This window comes from Theobroma umbraticum, unplaced genomic scaffold (assembly GCF_002168275.2).
Source record: "Theobroma umbraticum cultivar Fairchild unplaced genomic scaffold, ASM216827v3 scaffold_81.0, whole genome shotgun sequence".
Lineage (NCBI taxonomy): Eukaryota > Viridiplantae > Streptophyta > Magnoliopsida > Malvales > Malvaceae > Theobroma > Theobroma umbraticum.
The window spans coordinates 2386023-2412443 of NW_018397268.1; the positions used below are offsets into that span (position 1 = coordinate 2386023).

The following is a 26421-nucleotide window of genomic DNA, read 5'->3' on the forward strand; positions in this document are numbered from 1 at the left end:
ATATAAAGCAGCAAAACCTTAGCAAATTCTAGAAGAGCCAGTAGGGTGCCAATTATCAGTCCACAGGTAGTAATAATTTTCAAGCCTTCACATTTTCTTTATTTCTTTGTAATTAGCATATCTAATTTCATTAGTAATTATCTTGCTAGTGCTACATTTCTTTTAAACATTGATATATACTAAGATATGTAAGGAAGTTTCTTTATCTATTTAGGAATAAAATCCAATTTGCTCTAAATAGTAACAATCTAATTATTTCAGATTCACATCTAAGTCAAACAATTACAAATTTAATTATGAGATCAAAACCTAATAAGGATGGAAATCAAGCAAAATATAGTAGCTATCAAGCTTTAAAGGCAACATATCCAACCTGGGATCCTTGGTTTTAAAACTCACAAACCATTTTCTTTAATTGGAAACAATCGTAACCATATTTGTTGATCTTTCCACTAACATTGAGGTGGTAAATGAACATGATAATTACTTGATTACCTTGCCTGGTCAGTTTTGTCTTTCCCTCTCTCCTCTCAAGCGCATATATTTATGTATATATGTATATATATATTCTGACTCTCAAAGAGCGATCCTTTTCTCTTTAAGTGATGGAAGTTCTGGGTAGTTTTGGGCTGTTGGTGAAACGTCTAAACATGGCTTCCATCCTCTTTTACAGGGTCATGGAGAAACTGGATTCAGAGATTGGAGGGCTATAGAAGCAAGTTGGTCTAAAGCCAAAGCAGGGTTGCCATCCCCTTTTACAGGTTCTAAAGATTAGTATTATATAAAATTAAAGGAAATGAACATTTTCCAGGTTCTTCGAATATCCCTTGGGTTACCTAAACTGATTGCCATTCCCATGTCCTAATTAGTAGAATCAATAAACAATTAATTGTATTGGGATTCTACTCATTGGGACATAGGAATTACAATTTTTTTTAGGTATCACCAGGATTTGAAGAACCCGAAAAATATTCATTTCCTCTCACAGTACGTCGTACTAATCTTTAAAATGCATAGACAAGCTTACTTCAACGAAAGGTCATAGAATTATTACTTGACAACGAAAGGCTTACTTCAGGCTTGTTGGATGTAAATGCTGTCAATCAAAGCAATCTCTCTGCCCTTGATATGCTGTTGTTGTTCCCAAGTGAAGCTGGCGATAGAGAAATCATCGACATCCTTAGCGGTGCTGGAGCTTTAAGGGCAAGGGAACCTCTCTCCAATGGCCCCCTTGGACTCTCGAACCCTCTCAGAGACTAATCAATTGCAACCAGGAGAAATTGCAACCAAAAGAGCTCGCGGCACACTCTTAATTATAGCTGCTTTGGTGGCATCTGCAACCTTCCAAGTTGCATTCAATCCTCCAGATGGGACATGGCAAGATAATTATTTCCCAAACCAAAATGATAGTCATAGCGCCACTATCGGTAAGAAACATCTTGCAGGTTGGTCTATTTTGGGCACCTCTAGTGGAGTTTCCATTTTATTTCTTTGCGGTTGTCAACTCAGTAGGGTTCTCGGTCTCTCTTTACATGATCAAAATCCTCACCAGCAAATTCCCCTTGGAGTTCGAGCTTGGAATGTGTATGTTGGCCATGTTTTTCTCATACAACACTGCAATGATAAATACTTCTCCAAAGGACGTGAGGGTGGTGGTCATTATTAGTACTGTAATCTTAAACTTCAATTACACCACTTTTGAGCAAGTGGACACAAAGATTAATACGGTGGATCATATAATTTACAGTGGAGAAAATCCATAGGATCATTTGAACTTTGAAGTATGGATTGCCAGTAATTTGATGAAGGCTATAAAGTCTTGGATACTTTCCTTTGCTCCCCCCTAGCCAAAGAACAGTGATCAGAAAAAGTGACGTAGAACTTGATCCTATTGCCACATAGCTTTATCTTATTGATCATATAAGCCTTGCAAAAAATTTAATTTCTCCTGAATCTTGCAAGGAAAAGCTATTATTATTATCAAATATTTTGGCAGGTCTAGAAACTGTATTGCAAAAAACCATACATAAAAAAGCAAAGGTAGAGCCATTGAGTAGCAGGTTGTCTATATACCAAGGTCGGCTAATGATCGGGCAGACCAGTTAGCTAAAGCGGGGGTTAATAGAGGGGAGAAACTGCTGCAGGTCTATGGCTAAGGTTATGTGTGCTGTCATGCCAGAGAGTTCTGTGGCTAGGTGTTGTGCTACAATGAAATGCTGAGGAAAGGAATGGTATGAGAGACATTGCAAGAATGGAAAACAGGGTACCAGTTGCTCGACCTTGTTTTAAATTTCTTACCCTCTCCTTGTATATCCAGTTCCTATGTAGTAGTCAAGGCGGTGTTCTTTTGTGTGCAATAGATTATTGTGTGGGGAAGTTGGGTGCCTGTGTTTCTGAGTTGTATCACCATTACTGGACATCAACGCAGCAGGTGCTCTGCCTGATTTATCTGTTTTCATTAAAATCATACGAAGATTAATTGTATGGAATCTTCAATGGAATTAGAACCTCTTGTTCAGCTTCCATCACTTTCCATGAAAGATGATCATGTTACAAATATTTCACCACAACCCAAAACCGCTTTGTTAGCAACTCCACTACTGCCTGCTACTCCTGAAGAATTACATTACCAGTCTTAAATTATTAAGTGTTACGTATCATGTAGCAAACCATAGTCTTGAAATCTTATCTTTGGACTACTGGTATTTTGGTCGTTCGTGTTTTCCATCTAAGGTTTGTTCATGCACTGAGCTTCAGCTTCCATATGAAAACAAAAAAGGATTTTCTTCTCCTAATTGTATCGAATTCTCTTGGCCTTACACCACCCAGTGGGTGAATGGCCAGCCTTGCTCATCCTAAACCTCGGTTTTCGATTCTCTCCCTCGTTTAAGACAGTGGATGAACTGATCTTGAGATAAAATCTCACTCTCATAATGAACTGTATGAATACAAGAAGGATACAAAACAAGTGGGGTATAAATATCTTCTACCATAACCCCAAAATTAACCAAATATTGCTCTAATCTCTTCTATTGCACAAAGGGTAGATCCAAAATTTGAAGGGAGCTAAAGGGGAAACTTCTAGGTAATGATTTGGATTCTTCTTCTATTGAACTTGCCTGCCGGTAGATTCAACTGCAGCTACACAGTAGGCTCAAACTTGCTAAGTAAGCTCAATGAAATTCCTCTTAAATGATGAATCTCAGCTCTTCATAGACAACAGTTTCAACGGAGATTTTGATAGCGGTCAACTTCGAGACAGCTTTATGAATGCATCAATTCTCCCAACCAAGTCAACTGCGGTTGTCTCATTTCTTTCTGTGTACTCGAAAGAATGTCTTAATTTATTGTACTTCTTCACTGTAAATCGTCTCGAAGTACTTAAATAGTCCTGTCTTGTTCTTTTCACAAACCACTCGTTAAGAGACCGTGTCCACAAACCACTCATTGGAGACCTTGTCTCCTGCAGCGTTAAGTTAGAGGACAGCTCCCTAGAAGACTTCGCAGCATCAATGCAATCCGCGTAAGTAAACATCATCTGAGAACATCCACAGCCTAAAAGTCCCACGTTAGAATATTCTTCAAATAATTTGCTTCAATTTACCCTGCATACTTATGGATTGATGATGGTAGAATGGAATGCTTTAGTATAACTGCGATTAGATTGAACTTAAGAATCAAACTCAAATTCAATCTGTGAATGAACAAAATCATAACAAAATAAAGACTAATTACAAATTATTCATAAAAAATTTGAATACATAAAAAGATTAATCTAATCCAAACCAATAAACTTTATCTCTTTTTAGTTTTTTTTTTCTTTTATTATAATAAGATAAAAGAGTTTTTCAAATCTGACGAACAATCTTGAAAGCATATTCAGCCGCAATCCAATCATTTTTGTTCGGATATAACATAAGCGTTTTTTCTTTGTAATGTTTTTTAATCATAGCAACATCAACTACGGAAGAATAATCTTCGATAAAGAGAATGAAATACAAAATTTTAGTGTCATCCATCTTCATTTTCTTACAAAGACTTAACATGAACACAAATTTGTTAATTAAACTTGTGAATGCGATGTACTTTTGAGCTATTCATAAAAAAAAATTCAAGTCCAATGCTACAAATCCTTGTTATATGCATTGTCTATGTTTTCCAACTTGAACTATTAGTTTAGCGCTTTCAGTTACAATTTTCATTAATCGAAATTGACAAAAATTTGAAAGACGAAAATCAGCCATTCTAATACAATTGCTTTGAATGAAGCAAAAAACGATATTAGATTTGAGATTTGAAATTTGAAATCTAAGATTTTGTGACATAAGGTAAAGGTTTTTATATTATTGGGCAATTTGGCGTTTAAAAAAGGCTAATTTTGTTTGGTTGGCATCAAAAACAAGCTAATTTTCTTGGGTTTCAAACAAGGGGAAAGTGATAAGGAGTTGTGGCTCGGGAAAGGAAGGCCGGGAGAGAAACCCAGGAACCATCGTGGTAGAGAGGTGGTGTGTGGTTGGGTTAGAGCCTTAGAGCTGACGCAAAAGTGATCTTCCTAAGGTATTTTTCTTCTTCATTTTGTATTTATATTTCTATTATTACAAAAATGTATGCTTTTTTTTCTTTTTAACGAATAAATTCTTGTTTTCATTTCATTAAATTCATTGACATTAAAATAAAAAGTAAAAATTTCCATCTCATACGTGATAAATTGAATCTTATTTTTTAATATTTAAACATAAGATTTTTTATATTGAAATTTATAAATTTTAACCATAGAAATATTTTAAATGAAAATATTTGATTTACAAATTATAATTTGTTTTTAAAAAAGAGTGACCTCCGCTGCCTTTTAATATTATATCCATAATGATAATTATTCCAAGTAAGAAAATCCCAATCAAGAACAGGACATTTGACATAATATTTCTAGAATAGAAGCAAAAAACTAGAGGCATATATATTGCATACAAATATCAAATCTAGCAAAGCTGACATTAAAGAATTTGGAGCCTTTCTTACATAGTTGAATGACAGAAATGAGAAAACCCTGAAGTGAAATGCAGTCCCTCCTATACAGTAATAAGATTATTTGGCAACGTATCCAATATGGGATTCTTGGTTTCAAAATCACAAACCATTTTCTTTAATTCGAAACAATCCTAATCATATTTGTTCATCTTTCCATTAACACTGAGGTGGTGAATGTACATGATAATTACTTGATTAAATTGCCTGATCAGTCTTGTCTTCCCTTCTCTCCTCTCAAGCATGTATATATATATATATATCTCTCTACTATTTTCTGAGCATTCTCACTCTCAAAGAGCAATCTTTTTCTCTCGAAGTGATGGATGGTTTTGGGGTAGTTTTGGGCTGTTTGTGAAAGTAATGGGGAACCGGGAGATCAATAAGAGTCAATTATCTTGGTATGATTATAATGGAACAACCCGCGAGAAGATGATCTAGTGGCTAAACATGGCTTTCCATCCTCTTTTACAGGGTCATGAAGAAACTGGATTCGGAGATCCAAGGGCTAAGGAGAAGTCTTGAAATCTTATCTTAGGACTGCTGGTATTTTGATTGTTCTTGTTTTCCATCAAGGTTTGTTCATGCACTGAGCTTCAGCTTCCATATGAAAACAACAAAAAAAATATGATGATTTTCCTCTCCTTATTGTATCGAAATCTCTTGGAGGCCTCCCTGATACCACCCAATGGGTGAATGGCCGGCCTTTCTCATCCTAAACCTTGGTTGTCGATTCTTCCTCGTTTAAGACAGTGGATGAACTGATCTTGAAATAAAATCTAACTTTCATAATGAACTGTATCGATACAATAAGGATACAAAACAAGTGGGGTATATCTATCTTCTACCATAACCCCAAAATTAACCAAAAATTGCTCTAATCTCTTCTATTGGACAAAGGGTAGATCCAAAATTTGAAGAGAATTAAAAAAGAAACTTCTAGGTTAATGATTTGGATTCTTCTTGTATGTTTCTTTTATTGCTATTTACTTCAATATAGCAATTGAAGGAGATTGGATATTAGTACAAAGGTTTTGGCAGTCGATGTAACCAAACAAGCAGATTTCGAAAGCTAGCTTTTGATGGTGGACATTACAAAGCAAACATTGTACTTGTTAATTCAACATCTCCTTTGACTAATTCCTTCCTAGTTTTTGCTTCCCATATATAAAGAAGCATACATTGGACTCCAATACAACCAACCCCCACCCCCCTTGTTGTCTTTCTTCACAAAAATGAAGAACTTATTATGGATTCTTTGCTTGGCATTTCAATTCTTTACCACTTCTTGTCAAGGTAATGTAACTATTTTAACTTTGGAGTTGGATTTTTTTTCCCTTCCTTCTAGGCAATTTGGGTTAATCAGAATGTAGGAACAGGGGTAAGCTCTTGGGGCATGTAAGGGTGACATGGAAATAATATGGTTTCTAATTGCGTAGCAAATAGGGTTCTTCTCTCGATGTGCACGTCGAGCAAAACGAATAGCCTGCTGTTTGTAGAAGGTCCACTATAATCTCTATATCTTGATTCTTGCCGAGTTAAATTGCTTCTGAGTTTTGTTAGTGTCATAGATTTGCGGTTACAATGTCCGGGGTGAATGCAGGGGTGCATGATTTCGTTTTTGACAGGGGCAAATGTGCTCTAGTGGGATCAGTCTTGTATAGTTTGACTAGAGGGGAGTCTTATTTTGTAACTGTAAAAGAGGGCACCTACAGATGCCATAATTACTTTAGATGATCTTAGAGTTTAATGATGTTTCTGAAGTATAATTGCAATGTCGTATCGAATTTACAATTATATTATTTATGATAACAGATTCGAATCGAAATTTATATAATTATTTATTCATGATTAAATTTGATAAAAAAACTCGATTATTTCTCATCTTATGGAATAATAAATATACTATAACCCATCCTGTTATTGTTTTAGTGTCAACGGCTGGATGGATAAACATTGATTGTGGCAATGACGCTTTAGAGACTGGAGACAATGGGCTTCCATGGAGTACAGACGAAGGGTTCACTAAAGCTGGCAAAAACAAACGGATTCAGAAACAGGTGCTCACCCATACAGAAATGGCTACCCTCCGATATTTCCCAAATCCAAGTGATCAAAATTGCTACACTTTGCCAACAGACCCTAAAATCATAAGATACCTTATTCGGGCAGGGTTTGTCTACGGTGACTACGATGGTCTCGATCATCCTCCGACGTTCGATCTCGAGGTTGACGGCAAAAAATGGTCGACAGTCACCACAACATCGTCAACTATAACACCGGTGTACCAGGAGGTCATGTACGCAACTCGTGGTTCAAGTTCTGTTAACGTGTGCTTGAATCAAACCAGGGATGGCGAGGTGCCCTTCGTTTCTTCCCTAGAGGCCGTGCCATTAGGCCTCAGTATGTTCCCAAACTTGTACCCACAAATGGAGAGTGATGCTACATTTTTTCTAGTCAATAGAACCAATTTTGCTGGTGTTGAGGTCAGGTATGTCAAATTTGCTCAAATTACACATCACTTCCATGAGGAAAAGATGTTACATGGCATAACCGACATCTTGAGATAGATGATATAATTTTTTTAATGTGATAAAATTAGTTAATTAAAACAAGTATATCTTTAAAAAAAATTTTGATTTAATCAATTTTGTCATGTTAAAAAACCGCATCAACATCCATATGTGCAAAAGATGTTATCTAGTATTGGACCTTATACCAATTAAGGTTACATAATAAAAATGACATATTTTCATAAATATAAAGACTTTTCTAAATACAAATCATATCATATGAATTTATTTAAATATAATAATAAAATAAAAACTGATTTAAGTAAGATGTGAAAATTCATAAACTTATTTAGTGTTTTAAGTTTTTCTATTTATTATTATATTATGTCATAACCATTTATAAATAAATAATATTCTTAAGAGGACACCTAACGTTAGAATAAACTTTAATTTGAAAATTTTGTATTTGAATGGTAAAATGAATGGAATAAATTTATAAGATGAAAAAAAAATTAACTATTTACCAGACAAGATCATATATATATATATATATATATATATATGTATACACATGCATGAAAAATTTCTTCTGATTTTGTATACAGGTACACTAGCAATTTATATGATGAAAAGCACAACAGAATATGGGCAGCTGGACCCACCCCACCAATTTATAACCTACTAACGACCTTACCAGGTTCTAACCCCCAATTACAAAATGACCCTCCCGATTCAGTGTTACGCACCTCCACCGCATCATTCTTCACGTCCTCTCCGATAATCATGACCGTCGATTTTCCCCCTCAATCAACCCCACAATCAGCTTATTTCGCATTCTATTTCACTGAAATGGCGATCAGGCCTTCCCCCGACGACACGAGGATCGTCGATGTTTACGTCAATGGTGTGAGGAAGGCCACGGTGACAGTAGAAGTCAGCCAATGTAAGGTGGTAACAGTGTACCCTGAAATCCTTGTGGATACTACGGCTAATGTAACGTTGGCGGCTGCCGATTCATCCACGTTGCCTCCTATAATCAGTGCGATGGAAGTTTTCGCCACCGTTGATCATGTTCAAGATCATGATAGAGGTTTCACTGTCGGTGCATATGATCCTCTGATATTAACCTTTGTCATTTTAATTCATATTTTTGTTGTTTTACTCTTTAATTGAGGCAAAATTGGTCCTCCCAAGGTATTTTTCTTCTTCATTAGTACTTTTATTTCTCATATTACAAAAATGTATACTTTTTCTTTTTAATAACTAAATTTCCATTTTCATTCCATTAAATTTATCATAAATAATATTTAAAAAATTATTTAATCTTGAAACAAAAAATAACAACTTCTATCTCAGACATTGTAAGTCGAATTTTTTTTTAATATTTAAACACGAGACTTTTTTTTAAATTTTAACCATTGATATAATTTTATTGAAAATATTTGATTTACAAATTATAATTTGTTCTAAAAATTTTAAGGTCCTTTTGTTTGATATTTTTTAAATTTATTTTTATAATAAAAAACAAAAATATAGAAATTAAAAAAAATAAATAAGAAAACAAAGATAAAAAAAATAAAAAGATCAATCAAAGGAAATCTTAATAAGATAACAAGTGTAGCAACCCTTACTCCAAGAGGGCAAGCCAAGCTCTTAACTATCTACTAGCAAGCTGATTCTTACATGGTGGATTACAGAAATGAGAAAAAACCTGAAGTGGAATGCAGTTCCTCCTGTACAGTATAATAATGTTTCATCTTGCTCAAGATAATGAACTTGAAAGAGTTTTGGGTAGGATCTACCTCTTATCCTCTCTCACCATTTGAGCAAAGACTGTACTCATTGAAATACCAGCAAGGTCGCCTACACTACCGGTTCTGCTGAATTCTAGACTTGTTTCCAAGCGGCTGACATGGCTCGCTTGAGAAGATAGCTGACCATTGTGATTGGGTTTTTGTTCATTACCTTGGAGTTGAAGTGCAGACTCCAAGTTCCATAGGACATCTCCCATTGAAGGCCGATGAATCCCATGTTCTTGCAAGCATTTCTTAGTTATTTCCCAATACGCCCTTAAGGAGTCTGGTTTTATTTCTCCAACAAGAATAGGATCCACAATTTCTTCCAATTTCCCATTCCTGTAAGACTTTGTTGCCCAGTCCACTAGATTCACCTGTTCTCTTGGAAGGGATGGATCGATAACAGGCCTTCCACAAAGGACTTCAAGCAAAACAACCCCAAAGGAGTACACGTCTGATTTCTCTGTTAGTTGTTGCCTTGTCAAGTACTCTGGATCAAGATACCCAAAGCTTCCTTTAACTGCTGTACTCACATGCGTCTGATCAATATCCGGACCAGTCTTTGAGAGCCCAAAATCAGCAACTTTAGCCATAAAAGTCTTATCCAGTAGTATGTTTGCAGACTTGACATCTCGGTGTATTATTGCCTTGGCAGAACCAGTATGAAGATAGTGAAGTCCTTTGGCTGATCCAATGCATATCTCAAGCCTCTGTCTCCAACTCAAGCCAGGAAGATTTGAGCCATATAAGTGATTCTTGAGTGTTCCATTCTCCATGTACTCATAAATTATGATCATCTCATTTTGATCATCACAGAAACCAATCAAAGATACTAAATGGCGGTGGCGGAACTGAGATAACATTTCAATCTCAGTCCGGAATTCTACCAGACCTTGAGGAGCTCCCCTCTTGACAGCCACCTCTGTTTCATCTCTCAATAGTCCTCTATAAACCTTACCAAAACCACCAACCCCAATTACCAAATTCTCACTAAAATTGTCAGTTGCCTCCAGAATTGCCATAAAAGGAAAACGATACCCTATTTTTGAGCTGGAACATATGGCAGTCCCATTAGAGCATTTAGTTCCTGTTGTATGAACTTTCTGTCCTCTATTCATGGAAAAGTGTTCCTCTGTCCCCTGAACTGGCTTTTTTCTTCTGCGGAAAAGGAAGACAACTGCAGCCAAAACAATAACAACAAACGACCCAACAGCCAGGCCAACCATAACCACGACTTTCATCTTGGAACTTCTTGAGGAAACAACATCTGGAACATCAAGACTGCCCCTAGCATTGTTTATTTTCATGATCTCCAAACCATTAAGAATGACACTTGGGTAATCGACTATAGTAGATGAACCAACACTTACATTAAGCTTATGCCTTGCAGTTGCCTTTGTGCAGACATCCATAAAATATGGGACACCTAAAACATTTGATGTCTTAGAACCAAGATCAAGATGACCTACTAGCTGTGTATCTATGAAAATGTGGACAAAGATGCCTTGCTGAGTAGAATTACTCACTATATCACAAAAGTGAAGCCGAACAAGATAATCAAATCCAGGGTTAACATCAAAGCTCCAAGTCAAGTTCGCCTGAAGTCGAGGATCATCATAGTTCAACCTAGTGGCAGTGCCATATACAGATGCAGGAGCAATATCCTCAGTAACCAATCCTCCAGTAAAATTAACAGCCTTAACATTTGACACAAATGCTCCTAGATTCTTGTCTATCAGATATGCATCATCTGAAACCCAAAGTCGCCATAAGGCATCATTTTGTGGAAGCACTGTTGCGTTTCCCATGTCCACTCTCGCAACTGTCTCCAATGCTTGCTCCCACAGACTTCTGTTATCACCTTTTGAATCAATTGTCCTTGCTTCTTTAGGAATGAGATTCTCCGGAATTGAGAAAACTTCCAAGGCATTGATGAAAGCAAATGATTTGGCAGCAGGGTTAAAAGTAAGAACCAGCTTATTAGAAGTAATGTTTAAGCAATACTCCTTAACAACAGAACTATTCCCTAATTGAAGTTCCCTAATGAGGGTAAAGTTTTGAGCAGAAACAGAGAATTTTGCATTGCTCATATTATAGTCTTCGAATACGAAAGGAAAGAAATGAAGGCGAATCCAGTGCCTCCCTTGTTCTTTTATTGAAAAGTCGTAATGGGAAGGTCCATTGAAAATTCTAGCAGTTTGATACAGAGCTGAATCATAGTATAGTGAGATTGAATTTGAACTAGAATTGGCAAAAATATGTTGTGGGGTTGTAAGCGTATAAGATGAAGAACTGGAGTTATCAGCTAGAAATACTCTCTGACCCTCTGATCTGTTTTTGAAGGATCCACAGTCTATCAAATAGTTATCTACAGGCTTAAATCCTACTGAAAGACAAACTAAACAAAAGATAGATGAAATCCGCACAAGCAAACCCAAATTCCCAGGATTCTCCATGAGAGCAACTCCAATATTGAGAAGTAAGAAGAACGGACAACAAAGATTGCAACAGAAATGGCAAAAACTCGAGATTTTCAAAAGACAAGAAGCTACTAACAAAACAAGCTAACCTGAGATGAAAATGAGAAAGCTGATTGAGAAGTGAGAAGAACAGACAATAAAGATTGCAATGGAAATGGCTAAAACTAGAGATGATCAAAAGACAAGAAGCTTCTAAACAACACAGGCTAACCTGAGAAAGCTGGTGGAGTGATGACTACAGCAACAAAGCTCAGAACTGCTTTGTAACTTCACCAAGAGACCATTTTGGTAACAACCCAGTAAACAAAACCAATGAATTAACAAAAAGGTAACCTGGAAAAGTTCACCTGATAGTGGTCAAGAAAAGATTGAGAAGAGACTGCCGACTAAAAAAAGGAACTTCACTAAAATCCCAACTTGCAGAAAAAAACTAACAAAGATGTCAAATTCATGAGCTCCACAGCTTTTAGCTGTTCAAAGTGTATGTAGAAGCACGTAGGAAAGATCAAAGGGATAGAAAGTAGCAATGTGAAAACGACTTCAAAAGAATTTATATATATTAAAATGTGTTTATCAACGTTTGGTTTTGACAAGTTCATGGAATTGAATAGAAAAAACCAAAAAAAAAAAAGATGAAAAAATAAATGAAAAGATTTGGTATGTGGATTACTAAGTTAGAGTCAAAAAGCGTTCAAATGGACCAAAAGTTATAATTGAATGCAGAAGAGGAGGACAGCTATGAAGGGCGGCTGAGTCTCACCTTCTCTCCCGTGTGCACGTTTAAAGCTGTCTTACGTTTGGTGGCTTAGTTTTGTTGTGCCTTTGGTTGGTGTAAGAAGGAAAAACTGTGGTAAGAAAAAGTCTAAGAATCAGGCCATGTCTGGTTGTTTTAATGTCTTTTCCTTCTTCTTTTTTTAAATGAAAATAAAAAAAATCTCCTTTGAAAATTTTAGTTCAAATGTTTTAAGTGTTTTTTATTAGGTAAAAAATCAGTCTCGAAATTTTTGGAAAACAAAAATAAAACAATATTCAAATTTTGAAAATTTAAAAAAGAAGCTTTTTGGTAACATTATGAAAGAATCATTTTTGCTTTAACTACTAAGGAATCATTATTTGAGAAAGGTATTAATTTAATTTCCATAATAATTGAGGAGAGTTTGATTTTGAATTTTAGATTTAAGCAGCAGCATCATCATCATTATTATTATTATTTCATTGTACAAAATTAAAGTTGAAAGAGACTAAAAACCTAAGGCTGACTCAATATGAACAACTAACATAGTGCTTATCAAGAAGTAGGAAAGAACATTGAACCAAGAGGGCTTAAAAGATTGTGACATCCCATATACATAATAATTGATAAAATTTGATTTATAATAATGTTCATTTATTGAGTTATTTTGGAACAAAGAAATGGTATAAACAAATTTGCTAAAGCTGTTCAACTTAATTCCAAGACAAAGAGAAAAAAAAGGTTCAATAATTCCAAATTTATCTAGAATACTTGAAAAATTATCAATTAATTCCTTAATTAGCAAACACGCTAACAATTGTTTATTTGGCTTTGTATATAATTTGCATTGCCAAGACAAAATGCAAAACAAAGAATAGAATTTATTTATTTTTTATAATAATTAAGTTAAATAATAGACAAATAATCACTCATTAATGATAATGACTTATTTGATTCAAAATAAAAATATAAAATTTTGATTAAGCAGTAAAAGAATAAAAATTTATTTATATTTTTTAAATAATTCAAAAAAAATTGATATTATGTCATATAATTTGTTAATTGTATTATTTTTATAATTTTATATATATAAAAAAATCAAGTTGTTAAAGTAGAGCCAAACACGGCCTTGTTTACATGTTTGTATAATTATGCTCCTTTTTCTTTATTGGGGACAAATAATTCTGCAGAGAGGATAAATTCCTTTTAATGAAACATCCAAATCATGCTGTTCTATCTCTAGTCGCTGTCGGAATTATGCTAATTACGCGTTTTCTCAACTAACCAGCACTGTTGCGCCAAAGACGGGGAACGGAACAGAAAGCATCCTCTACGGCCAGGTTCTCCCGGTCATTTTATTTTCTGCCAATCAGCACACGCCACGTCTTTTCTGTGACCTCTTTTTATTCTCTGCTTTTATGGTTTAAAACAAGTTTGTGTCACTTTATTTTTATGCTTTATTTCAATCAATCAATCCGTCGGATGATTTGATTTAGTGTCGAACTGTCAATTTTTAAAATTTTTATTTTATTAAAAAAATGAAATAGAAAATTTTATAATAAAAAAATAATTAGAGAACATTGTAAAGAGAGATACTCATAGAACAAGTAAAGATAAAAAGTATAAACATATATGATATAAAAGCAAAATAAAAAAAAAAAGAAAAGAAAAGCTTGGAGGATTGTGGAGATTGCATTTAATCAAATAGAAAACATAAGGCATAATATCTTAAGCTTGTGGGGTTTGTACTTTTTATTGAGTGTAATTAAGTTTTTATATTTTTATTTTAAATTAAATAAGTTTTTATGACAAATGATAAAAAATATCACTTATTATTTTATATCATTTAGAGTTGTGATGAGACAACAACATGACATGTTGACACGTCAAGATGTTAAAAAAATATTTTTATTAATGACAATTAATCATATCAACATTACGAAAGTATAAAGTCATAACAAGATATTTTTATTAATGACAATTAATTATTTATTAAGTATAAGGATTATTTATTTTAAAATTACTAGAGTTTGATTGAATGCAATAAAAGAATAAAGATTTTTTTAATTTTTTTAAATAATTTAAAAACTTTTTTGAGTAATATGTTAAAAAAAATTTTAAAGATACATTTAAGAGACAATAACAATAAGTGCATAAAAATACCATTAAATATTTTTTGTCATATATGGAAATAAAATATTTAAAATTAATTTATTCTTCCTATAGAATTTGAAATTACAATTATTAATTGATTATTAATTAATTAAGATGAGAGTAATTTAAAGAAAGAAATAACATTGGATTTGTTGTATTTTGAGTGAATGATGGAAGCAAGAGCTATTATGTTACAACTCATAATTCAAAATAAATTTATTGAGATTCAATGATTCACTTGTATCCCAAATAATTATAAAGACTCAACAGTTCATTGTTGTCCTCAAGAGGTTATAATAACACATCTTGATTAATTTTTTAAATTATTTTTTATAATTTAATTTAATATTTTTTATCTAAATTATGAGAGGAAAACCATCAAAATAGGTAAAATTTTTATAAAAAAATTAACAAAAATTAAAGGTATAATAATTTTTTAAAAATTTAAACTATATAAAAAAATTCAAATAAACTTTTTTTTATCTATTACGTTTAAACAAACCTATATATTTTACAATTGATTAACTACTATTAATCAAAACGTCACTTGTCATTTTATATATATTTAACGTAAATGTGGAAGATAAAAATATCATATGGTTACGTTATTATGTCATATCAATATGCACGTCAGTATCCACTATAACATGTTAAGTTGCCACGTCAACATTATATGATATAAAATAAGAAGTGATGTTTTAACTATCATTAATCAAACATCATTTGTCATTTTATATTCATACAACGTTAATGTAAAATGTGAAAATATCACGTGACTATGTCATCATGTTATATCAACATGTCACGTCACCCATCCACTATGATATATTAACTTGCCATGTTAACATTATGTGATATAAAATAAAAAATAATATTTTAACTGTCATTAGTCAAAACATCACTTGTTAATTTATACTCATATAATACTGATATGAAAAGTAAAAATATCACACGACCATGTCACCATATCATATTAGCACATCACGTATGTTAATCTGCCATGTTAGCATTATGTGGTATAAAATAAGAAATTATATTTTAACTGTCATTAGTTAAAACGTCACTTATCATTTTATACTTATGTGACACTAACGTGAAGGGTGAACAGATTATACGGTTATATCAAAATGTCATATCAGCATGTCATATCATTATCTATTATGACATGTTAACTTGTCATGTCAATGTTATATGATATAAAATAAGGAGTGACTTTTTAATTGTCATTAATCAAAATATCACTTGTCATTTTTTATTCATGTGATACTAACATAAAAGTTGAAATATCATGTGATTATGTTATCATATCATATTATTATGTCATATCAACATGTCATGCCATCATTCACCATAACATGTTAATTTACCATATCATCATCACAAGGTATAAAATGAACAATAACGTTTTTTATTAACAACGTTTTATCTATCGTTAGTAATAAAAACTTATTTAGTACAAAATAAAAATATAAAAATTTATTGAACAAAGTTAAAAATAAAAACTTATTTAAATTTATTTAAATAATTAATTTTTTTAACTATTATGTTAAAATAAAAATCACTAACAAAGTCCATAAATAGAATCCATATCTCTAGGTCTATATAATTTGTTAACGTTAAGAAAGCCCAATTTTGATCCATGTAGCAAACCATAATGGGCCAGATCAAATGCCCCCACCAGGTGTAGATTAACAGCTTTACTTAAACGACGTCGGTCGGATTCATAATAATATTTCATTCATATTAGAGCAACTCGCTGGAAGCGGTAGAAATTAGGATAGAACCTGAGCCGAAAGGGAGAGAGAGACACAGCCAAAACCCCCCGGAAAATCCCGAACCCTAGAAATGGACAAAGATAAACCCGCAACCAAACGGTCTCGAGACCGAGACGACAAGCACCACCGAAGCCACCACCGCGACTCCCACCGGCGATCGGATCATAAATCCTCCTCATCGCGCCGTGATGAACGGGAGAGATCGTTTGAGAGGGAGGGTTCGAGAGATGGGGCGGCGGAGAAGTATCGGGAGGGATCCTATGAGGAAGTTGAAGCGAAGAAGAAGAGAAAAGAGAGGGAAGAGAGTGAGGAGGGAGGAGAGAAGAGAGCTAAAGTTGGAGAAGGAAGCCGAGAGGAAAAAAGAGAGAGGAGAAGATTTGGGGATAAAGTAAAAGAAGAAGAGGAAATTGAATTCTCCAATGCTGCCAATGGAGGTGAACCAGTTCAAAATGTGAGTCTTCTAATTATTTGGATTGAGTATTTTGGTAATGTTTGGGGTAGGATAATCTTGTTTCGTAGACTATATGTGATTTTGCACCTATTTGAACGGTGATTTCTCTTCATATTATGCATTTATAGGTAATAATCTTCCTTATTTATTGGAAATAGCTATTAGAAGTGGATTGTTGCATTATGATATGCGTTCAGTGAGTTAGTACTTAGTACATAAGTTTTGAAATTTCTTTGTTGGAATTTCATTTTCCCCTATGTTGTTGTTTATATGGATGGATAGCAGAGGAGTCTTAGTTGTTGCCTTCTTACATTTGCTCTAGTCTGAGGCTTTTAGGAAGTAGAATTTTATCAGATCACATGATTTGATTAGCTTTTAGAGATTTGTTAACTTACTTGTATTCCATCATCCCTGCGGTGATATAATGCTTCACCATTTCGGACTTGACTTTATATGCTAGCTTAAGCACTGCTAAAAGCTGCAATAAGTCCTGAGATATTAGCTAATGCATACATTGCATGTTGGTATGAGATCTGAAATGTAGAAAATGCAGAATGTTGTCAATTTAAAATGTTATGTTTACTTGATGGTATCTGGTTTCGGTGCAGTTATGTTGATATTGTGCCAATTTAAAGTTGCTCCCTCTGCTAAATTTTTAGCCTGTTGCCAAACTTTTAAGTGTGTATGCTGATATAAATTTTACTTTTTAAATACCTGCAGGGTGCTGCTCAGGCATCATTACCAAGGACTGGTCACCCCCTTTCTACCAAGGTACCTTTCATTTCTACTGCTGAAAATAAAGCATATAGTATTACCGGATCTCATGAGGTTACTGGATCTAGTACAGATGGCTCCTCAGCTGCTGGGAAAAGTGGTGGAAATCTCTCTCTTGATGCCTTAGCCAAAGCTAAAAAGGCGTTACAAATGCAGAAAGAACTAGCAGAGAAACTGAAGAAAATACCTTCAGTAAGTTCGTTATCTTAATTTTTTTTTCTCCTGTTCTCCTGACGTTTTGAAAGTTGAGAAATATTCATCTTGTATTGGTATTATTATGTGTAGTTGAACAAAGGCCCTAGCTCCAGTTCGGGAGTGACTACTGAAACAGTTCTGGGACCAGCCTCATCAGTGACTACAGCTATTGCTAGTGGACCATCAAGTGCAGCAGTCCTTCCTCCTACCTCTGCAGCTGCAGCTTCTGTGAAGCCACCCGCAGGTGGGATGGCTTCTGTTCCTGGCCTTGCATCAATACCCAATCTAGAAGCTGTTAAACGTGCTCAAGAGCTGGCTGCTAAGATGGGATTTCGCCAGGACCCTCAGTTTGCTCCTCTAATAAACTTGTTCCCTGGACAGGTGCAAACAGATGTTCCGGTTCCTCAGAAACCTACCAAGGCCCCTGTTCTCCGAGTTGATGCACTTGGTAGGGAAATTGATGAACATGGTAATATCATAAATGTGACTAAACCAAGTAATCTTAGCACGCTTAAGGTTTGTGAATTTTTTGTAGTTTTGATGCAATTATTGTTATCTTCTTACTTCTGGTGTAATTGTGTGCTATTTTCAAGGCTGTTTTATAATTTAATCCGTTTGATGTTTCAGGTCAACATTAACAAGCAAAAGAAAGATGCATTCCAGATCCTTAAACCTGAGCTGGAGGTGGATCCAGAATCAAATCCTCATTTTGATGCGAGGATGGGAATCAATAAGAATAAGCTTCTTAGACCAAAAAGGATGACTTTTCAGTTTGTAGAGGAAGGAAAATGGTCTAAAGATGCTGAGATCATTAAACTAAAGGTATTAGTTTTTGTATTTGTAACTCTCACTTGTACTCTTCCATTAATTGTTTGTCTGGTTTTAAGATTATTATCTATTTCTTCCAGAGTCAATTTGGAGAAGCGAAGGCAAAAGAGCTAAAGGCTAAGCAAGCACAATTGGCAAAAGCAAAGGCTGATATAAATCCAAATTTGATAGAGGTGTCAGAAAGAATTATAACTAAGGAGAAACCGAAAGACCCAATTCCTGAAACAGAATGGTGGTAAGTTAATGTTCCTTTCATAACTTTGTTTTTTTAAGTTTACATACCTTTAATTGATTAAATCACATAGGAGATATTGGTTCGTAATTAAACCGAAATAATCCATCCAGCTGATGTTATATGTCAGGAAGATTGATTTATAGCTAGAAATGCAGCTATCTGTAATTTGTTTCTGCTTAGGCTGTAACTATTGGGTTGCATATTCATTTTCCCTTAAAAGAATTTATTTGATGCTTTACTCTTAGTTGAGTGAAAGTTTGGAACTCTTGCCATGTATGTTTGGTTGGTTTTATTGAAGCTGAGTTAGGACATGTAAAATGCACTTCATCATATGTCTAAAACCCAAAAGCTTCTTCATCTCTTTTCAGTCTCATATCTAAATCTCATTTAAAAATTTAGAGGTATTGCAATTGCTGTGGCTTATTGTGCTCCTTCTTTTACTTGTCTCTTTTTCTCTCTTATTGGCTTTTTTTTTTTTGGGTGAAATGTCTTTGTTAAATTTCAGGGATCTGCCTATTCTGGTTTCTGGTTCTTACGATGACATCACTGATGGTGTGGTGAATGAAGATAAACTGAAGATGGAGAAGATTACCATTTATGTTGAACATCCTCGTCCAATTGAGCCTCCTGCTGAGCCAGCTCCTCCACCGCCTCAGCCCCTGAAGTTAACCAAAAAGGAGCAGAAGAAACTACGCACTCAGCGACGTCTGGCCAGGGAAAAGGATAGACAGGAGATGATTAGACAAGGCCTGATAGAACCTCCCAAGCCAAAAGTTAAGTTGAGCAATTTAATGAAAGTTCTAGGCTCTGAAGCTACCCAAGATCCTACTAAGCTTGAAATGGAAATCCGTAGTGCTGCTGCTGAGCGGGAACAGGCTCATGTAGACAGGAACATTGCTCGCAAGCTTACCCCTGCTGAACGACGTGAAAAGAAAGAGAAAAAGCTTTTTGATGACCCAAATACAGTGGAGACTATTGTTTCAGTTTACAAAATCAATGACCTCTCACATCCCAAGACCCGCTTTAAAGTTGATGTTAATGCCCAAGAAAACCGTTTGACTGGTTGTGCTGTGATTTCTGAGGGTATTAGTGTTGTAGTTGTGGAAGGTGGAAGCAAATCCATTAAGAGGTATGGAAAACTTATGCTTAGGCGAATAAACTGGACTGAAGCTGTGAAAGAGGAAGACAAGGATGGAGATGAGGATGAAGAGAAACCTCCTAACAAGTGTGTGTTAGTTTGGCAAGGCAGCGTTGCCAAACCAAGTTGCAGTAAGTTCTCTGTCCATGAGTGCATCACTGAAGCGGCTGCAAAAAAGGTTTTTGCTGATGCCGGAGTGGCTCATTACTGGGACCTCGCGGTAAATTTCTCAGAAAATGAATTTGATTTTTGAAAGGTCATTTTCAAGTTTTCCCCATCTCAAGTTGAACTGCTCTACTGGGTTTTATTTTATCAATGAATTGTTGTTATTTCAAGAACTACTTCATGCAATCAATTGTCATAGGTCATCGTCTTTGCAAATTATCTCATGTCAGTGTAGAATCCATTGTATGAGAAACAACCTAGGGAGGCATGATGACAGTGTTGAATGAATAAAACAGCCAACAGCCAGAGATTGAAGTGGTGTAAATCCAGGTTCCCAAATCCAGCTGGGGGGTTGATCCAAACATAGGTAAAACCTCGGAACTTCATTTATTTCAAATGACATGTGAAAGCAGGGAGCCATCAAAGTTCTGGGAGTCATAAATGCGAGGAAAAAATTCCAAAGTTGACCAACATCTGGCACCGGCTTTATCAAGTCAATGCTTGCAAGTTGCATCTGACAGAAGCCTGTAAGGACAAAGACAGATAACAAAGCTGTTTCCAGCCTTTGAACTTTTGCTGATGAAAGAAAAAACAGAAAATTGACTTAGAACAGTTATAAATTATGCCTGAATAAATCACATGCCCATGTTGATATGCACAAATCATTTTATGCCCTCCCCCATTTTCTGTTATTGACATGCAGTAGCAGACACTTTTTTCACAGCCTATATTTATAGGTATGAGTTAGCTTGCTTTTTGGTAAGGGGAGGTGGCTTATCTACATTTTAACTACCCAAAGCAAGTCCACAAACGCAAGCTCAATACTTTTTTTTTCCCTCCAGTTTGTTGGTTTAACTTCAGGTTTGCCCTTTCCCTTTTGAGGATGCAAAGGATTGAGTATCAGAGAATTAAACGTCCTTTCTGCTTCTGGAAACCAGACCTTTTTGCTTAGCAGGCTTAGGAATCAATCAATCACCTAGCTGTAAGCATAAGGTTTCTATTTTAAGTTTGGTTACATCTTCATCACCTAAGTTAAAGCATCATGTTTCATTATAAATAAGGTTTTGCTGGTAGTAAACACACAATGATTCCATTTTAAAGTAAAAAAAAAAAAGGTGCTTCGCATTTCGTGAAGGTAAGATTAAGCTTCCAGATTTGTGAAATTTGTCATGCATCGTGTACGAGGGCTTTGAATATATATGCTGGTTGGCATTTAAACAATTAATGCTTTTGTTATCGTTGGATTCTTCACTAGCATTATGTTTTAATTGGTCTCACAACCAAAAATCTTTAGCTTCTAGATTTATGGTCTTACTCTCCTGATAAAAATAATAAGGGTAAAATATTTTCACTAGGTATGATTTCACCCAAGACTTAATTTTTCAAATAAGCAATTGGTCCTGACAATTGGTCATAAAAAAATATTTTTTGTGAAATATATAAGTTGAGTTGTTAATCAATCATTAATATTTTCATTAAAAAGATGATTTTATTTTTATTAATTTTAAAAGCTATCGTATTATATAAATTATAGTTTTTATTTTTAATTTTTTTCCTGTTAAAAAAAAACTCCCTTACCTCTTCCCACTATCGGAGCGTCAAATCCAACTCTAGTTGAGGAGCGCTAGACCCAACTCCGATTGGATCTCCCTCCGCACCCCTCCCCTCGTTTCCCAAGAGAGTGCAAGATCTGGGAGCACGAAGGTGGGGGGCGCGACTCTCCAAGGGAGCACAAACAATTAGCATAAAGAGCACCATAGGTTGGCTTTAAAAAAATAATGAAAAAGAGGTAAAAAGATGAAAGGTATTTTGAATATTTTATATTTATTTGTTAACATGGTTTATACGTTTGTGATGGATTTTTTATTTTTAAAATTAAAAAATATACATAAAATTATGATTAAAATTTTAAAAAAATAAAAATATTTTATTTAAATAATAAAAATTTCAAATCATGTTTATTTATTATTTGCATACTGTTTGTAAAAAATAAATAAATTGAACATTTTATAAATAAAATAATTCTTCAACCTCCTCCATCTACTTAAAATCTGATTATCATAATCGTTATGTATTATTAACGTCGTTTGTCGATCAAACCTAAAAGAAATTTTATTTTTCAATTTCTCCTACTTCATTCTACCTTTTAATCAACTTAATTTACTAAAAAAGAATCTCTCTCTCTCTGTCTCTCTGTCTGTGTATAATTTTTTGAGATAAAATAAAAATAAATTAAAAAAATGAGTAAATTATATGGAGTTTGTACAGGCTTGTACAGTTGTAAAGTTGAACAAAACTAGAGAGCAAACATTCCTTTGATTTTACCAACAATTCTGATTTTATCTTTGTTTTTGGCAAAATATTAAAAAGTGAAGTGCACAATACTTTGCCAAAATAATTTGCTAAAGATTACCTGAACAAACACTTTTTCCATTCAACCTACATTTAATTAAGATGAGTGGTTACTTTGCTATTTTGGAACATCAAATGACATTTCCTAAAGAGAAATAAATAAATAAAAAGAAAGAAATCAACCCACCTAATTGGTAAATTTACTAATTACAAATCCTATATTTAGAAGTAGACTTTATCTTTGTTTAGACTTGTTGTTGATCTTTGTAACACTAACAAAAAAACATATGCAAACTGTCAAAGCTTGATTCTATTAGGGTTTATGAAATTGTTTTTCTTTTATTTTTTTATTTTTTATTTTTTATTTAATGAAGATAAGAAGACTTTTTGCACACCAAATAATAAAAAGCTAAATTTGGAAAGGAAAATTATATATATTTAACAAGAACAAGTAATATTTAATTCAATCTTTTATGCATGAAAGTTCTCTTTTGATGTTTGAGTTAAATTAACTCCCACACTCCAATTGGATTAATAATTAACTGGCTCATAACTTCCAACAATATTTTAGTCATATCTAGGCCAAGAAAATTCACTCAAATAAATTTCTAATTAAATCTTCTCCCTTTATTATTTTGTTCAAATTCAATGCACCCTCCCAAACTTAATTTTTATCTTCTCTTGTTAGCTAAGTTTTCTTAAATAGTCAATTTTAATTATAAGAGATGTTAACGGGAAATTTTTTTTTTTTTTATAATTGGAGGAGGGGAGATTTAAACTTTGCTTTTTAAGTAAAGAGATAATGCACCAATCAATGAGCCAAATGCTCGGATTCTTGTTAACGAGTAAGTTACCTATTATTTTTAAAGTATTTTAACTCAAATTTTATTATTTAATAAGGTACTAAAATCTAATAAATATCAAATTAAATTTTTAAATTGTTATTTGAGTCTGTACTCAGATATCCTTGACAATACTTATTAAATGCTTGTACTCATTTTAAAAATTTTTAAATTAATTGTTATGTATATTATTAATGATAACTAGATTAATAAAATAAAATTAGTTCATAAGAATATATTAAAGTTTAAAATTATATTTATAATAATTAATAAATTTTAATAAGTATTACATTAATTATAAAAAATTTATAAACAATAAATAAATAAATATAAAATTTAATTTTAATATTGAAAATTATCACCTATAATTGATTCGGATAATTAGTGTCTTAAAACCACTATATGAACTAGTGACAAACTCGTGATAAGTAGTAGTTTTACAAATCGAACCTTACCCGAATTAGATTAAAAGGTATCTTAATTATATTTAATCGAATCTGATAATATAAAAATCTGATTATGAAGTACCCATAGACATTCTTCAAAAAAATGTTTTACTATTTGTCTCACTTGAGATGAAGTTGTAAATTTGTTACCCTAATCACAAATTATTAAACTTCAAACCTTTAGTTAAACCATCAAACCTGAGATTAAGCAGTCCAAGTTTAGCAGCGAAATCCATTTAAACTTTAGCCATCCACTTGGACTAAGCAAAAGCTTACGCCACAGTAGATCAACACCCGGCCTAACTCCCCCATACTCAAAGTCCCATTACGCCACGTGTCATTTACCCATCACTTAAAAACCCATATAAACATCCATCCTAACCATCCACGTGTCCTCTTCATCTTCCTTCCTAGAAAAGAAAGACGTATAGATTTCAGATTAGATGATTTAGGTGACCTTTCTCTTACCTCCCAATAAAAACAGCATGAACAAAATAATAATAATAATAAATAATATTATATAAATTTATTAAATAAAAGAAAATAATTAATAATTAATAATTAACAATTTCACATTGATTTTCAAATTCCTATATATATATATATATATGTAGAGAGAGACACAGAAAGAGAATTCTCATACCACAAAAATACCCAAAGCCACAGCACTCCCATCTTCCCTCTACCTCGCTCTTCTTCTTCTTCAAACAAACACCAGAGTTAACGGCGTTAAGTCAGCTGCAAGGCCGTTAACAGTACATTCTTCCCCAGAAATCTCTTTTCCCTTTAAATATCGCCACCCTTTTGCCGATTTTTTAAGTCAAAAAAGAAAAGCCACGATGTCTCGTGTTGTAGCGGAAAATATATCGCCGGATAATAATACTTCTTCCCAGTTTTTCCCTCACTCGATGGAGCTTGTCTCCGGAGAGTTTTCAACCGCGGCTGGAGCTTTCCCGACTCTAGGGCAATTGCTTAAACACGTCGACGATGCACGGAAAGAAGTCAGTGGCGACGAAACTCCGGTCCATGAAATCCTCGTCGATGTTACCCAGCCGAGGCCAATGCCATTTGTTCTTTCCTTTAACAACCTTAGTTATAGTGTAAAGGTTTCCCGCAAGATGGCGCTTCCGGGGTTTTTGAGACGGAGAACCAGAAGCGCCGCCTCCTCGGCCACCGGAGACCCGCTAGCTGCTGATAGGTACTTTAACAAGACGAAGACGTTACTAAATGATATCTCCGGGGAGGCTCGAGACGGAGAGATACTCGCTGTGCTTGGAGCGAGTGGGTCGGGGAAATCGACGCTTATTGATGCTTTAGCTAATAGAATAGCTAAAGGGAGTTTGAAAGGGAACGTGACTTTAAACGGCGAAGTTTTGGAGTCGCGGATGTTGAAAGTGATTTCAGCTTATGTTATGCAAGATGATTTGCTTTATCCAATGCTTACTGTCGAAGAAACCTTAATGTTCGCTGCCGAGTTCAGACTTCCTCGGACCCTGTCGAAATCCAAGAAGAAAATGCGAGTTCAAGCTTTGATTGACCAACTAGGCTTGAGAAACGCAGCCAAAACTGTTATAGGTGATGAAGGTCATCGTGGTGTCTCTGGCGGAGAGCGTCGTCGTGTATCAATTGGAATTGATATAATTCACGACCCCATTATTCTGTTCTTGGATGAGCCAACATCAGGGCTTGATTCGACAAGCGCCTTCATGGTGGTTAAAGTTTTGCAGAGGATAGCTCAGAGTGGAAGCATTGTTATCATGTCTGTTCATCAGCCAAGTTATCGAATTCTTGGTTTGCTTGACAGATTGATATTTTTGTCTCGCGGACAAACTGTTTACAGTGGTTCACCTACAAACCTGCCGCTATATTTCTCCGAGTTTGGGCATCCGATACCCGAGAACGAGAACAGAACTGAGTTTGCTCTCGACTTAATCCGAGAACTCGAAGGATCTCCTGGAGGAACCAAAAGTTTGGTTGAATTCAACAAGTCATGGCAAAACATGAAGCATACAGGAGACTCCGAGCCAGATCGGCTTGGTTTGTCACTCAAAGATGCAATAAGCGCCAGCATTTCAAGAGGTAAACTTGTTTCAGGCGCTAGCAATGATGTCACTTCCACTTCCATGGTTCCAAGTTTTGCAAATCCTTTTTGGAAAGAAATGGTGGTGTTGTCAAACAGATCCATCTTGAATTCAAGGAGGATGCCCGAGTTGTTTGGTATCCGTTTGGGAGCTGTTATGGTAACGGGGTTTATCCTAGCCACCGTATTCTGGCGGCTTGATAACTCACCGAAAGGGGTCCAAGAAAGAATAGGGTTTTTCGCTTTCGCCATGTCGACGACCTTTTACACTTGTGCTGATGCCCTTCCAGTTTTTCTCCAAGAACGGTACATTTTCATGAGAGAAACCGCTTACAACGCTTACAGGAGATTATCTTATGTTATATCAAACGCCTTGGTGACTTTGCCGGGGTTGATTTTCCTGTCATTAGCTTTCGCGGTTACAACCTTTTGGGCAGTA

The 26421-nt window shown here is 34.5% G+C and overlaps 2 protein-coding genes and 2 pseudogenes across 2 annotated transcripts; 3 read left to right on the forward strand and 1 right to left on the reverse strand.

Moving 5' to 3' along the window:
* Positions 1-1222: 1222 nt before the first annotated feature.
* Positions 1223-8711, forward strand: LOC110425324 (putative LRR receptor-like serine/threonine-protein kinase At1g05700). Its single transcript, XM_089785116.1, has 3 exons — positions 1223-1445; positions 6958-7516; positions 8144-8711. Exons 1-3 carry the CDS (start codon positions 1223-1225, stop codon positions 8709-8711), a joined length of 1350 nt encoding a protein of 449 aa, XP_089641242.1.
* A 454-nt stretch (positions 8712-9165) lies between these two features.
* LOC110425321 (receptor-like protein kinase HERK 1 pseudogene) lies at positions 9166-12566 on the reverse strand (annotated as a pseudogene).
* A 3889-nt stretch (positions 12567-16455) lies between these two features.
* Positions 16456-20916, forward strand: LOC110425322 (Pre-mRNA-splicing factor 3). The gene is made up of 7 exons (XM_021440208.2): positions 16456-16927; positions 17648-17893; positions 17987-18412; positions 18524-18718; positions 18805-18959; positions 19465-20317; positions 20462-20916. Exons 1-7 carry the CDS (start codon positions 16547-16549, stop codon positions 20495-20497), a joined length of 2292 nt encoding a protein of 763 aa, XP_021295883.1. The 5' UTR covers positions 16456-16546; the 3' UTR covers positions 20498-20916.
* A 3615-nt stretch (positions 20917-24531) lies between these two features.
* LOC110425502 (ABC transporter G family member 16 pseudogene) overlaps positions 24532-26421 on the forward strand; it is a 2318-nt pseudogene continuing 428 nt past the window's right edge.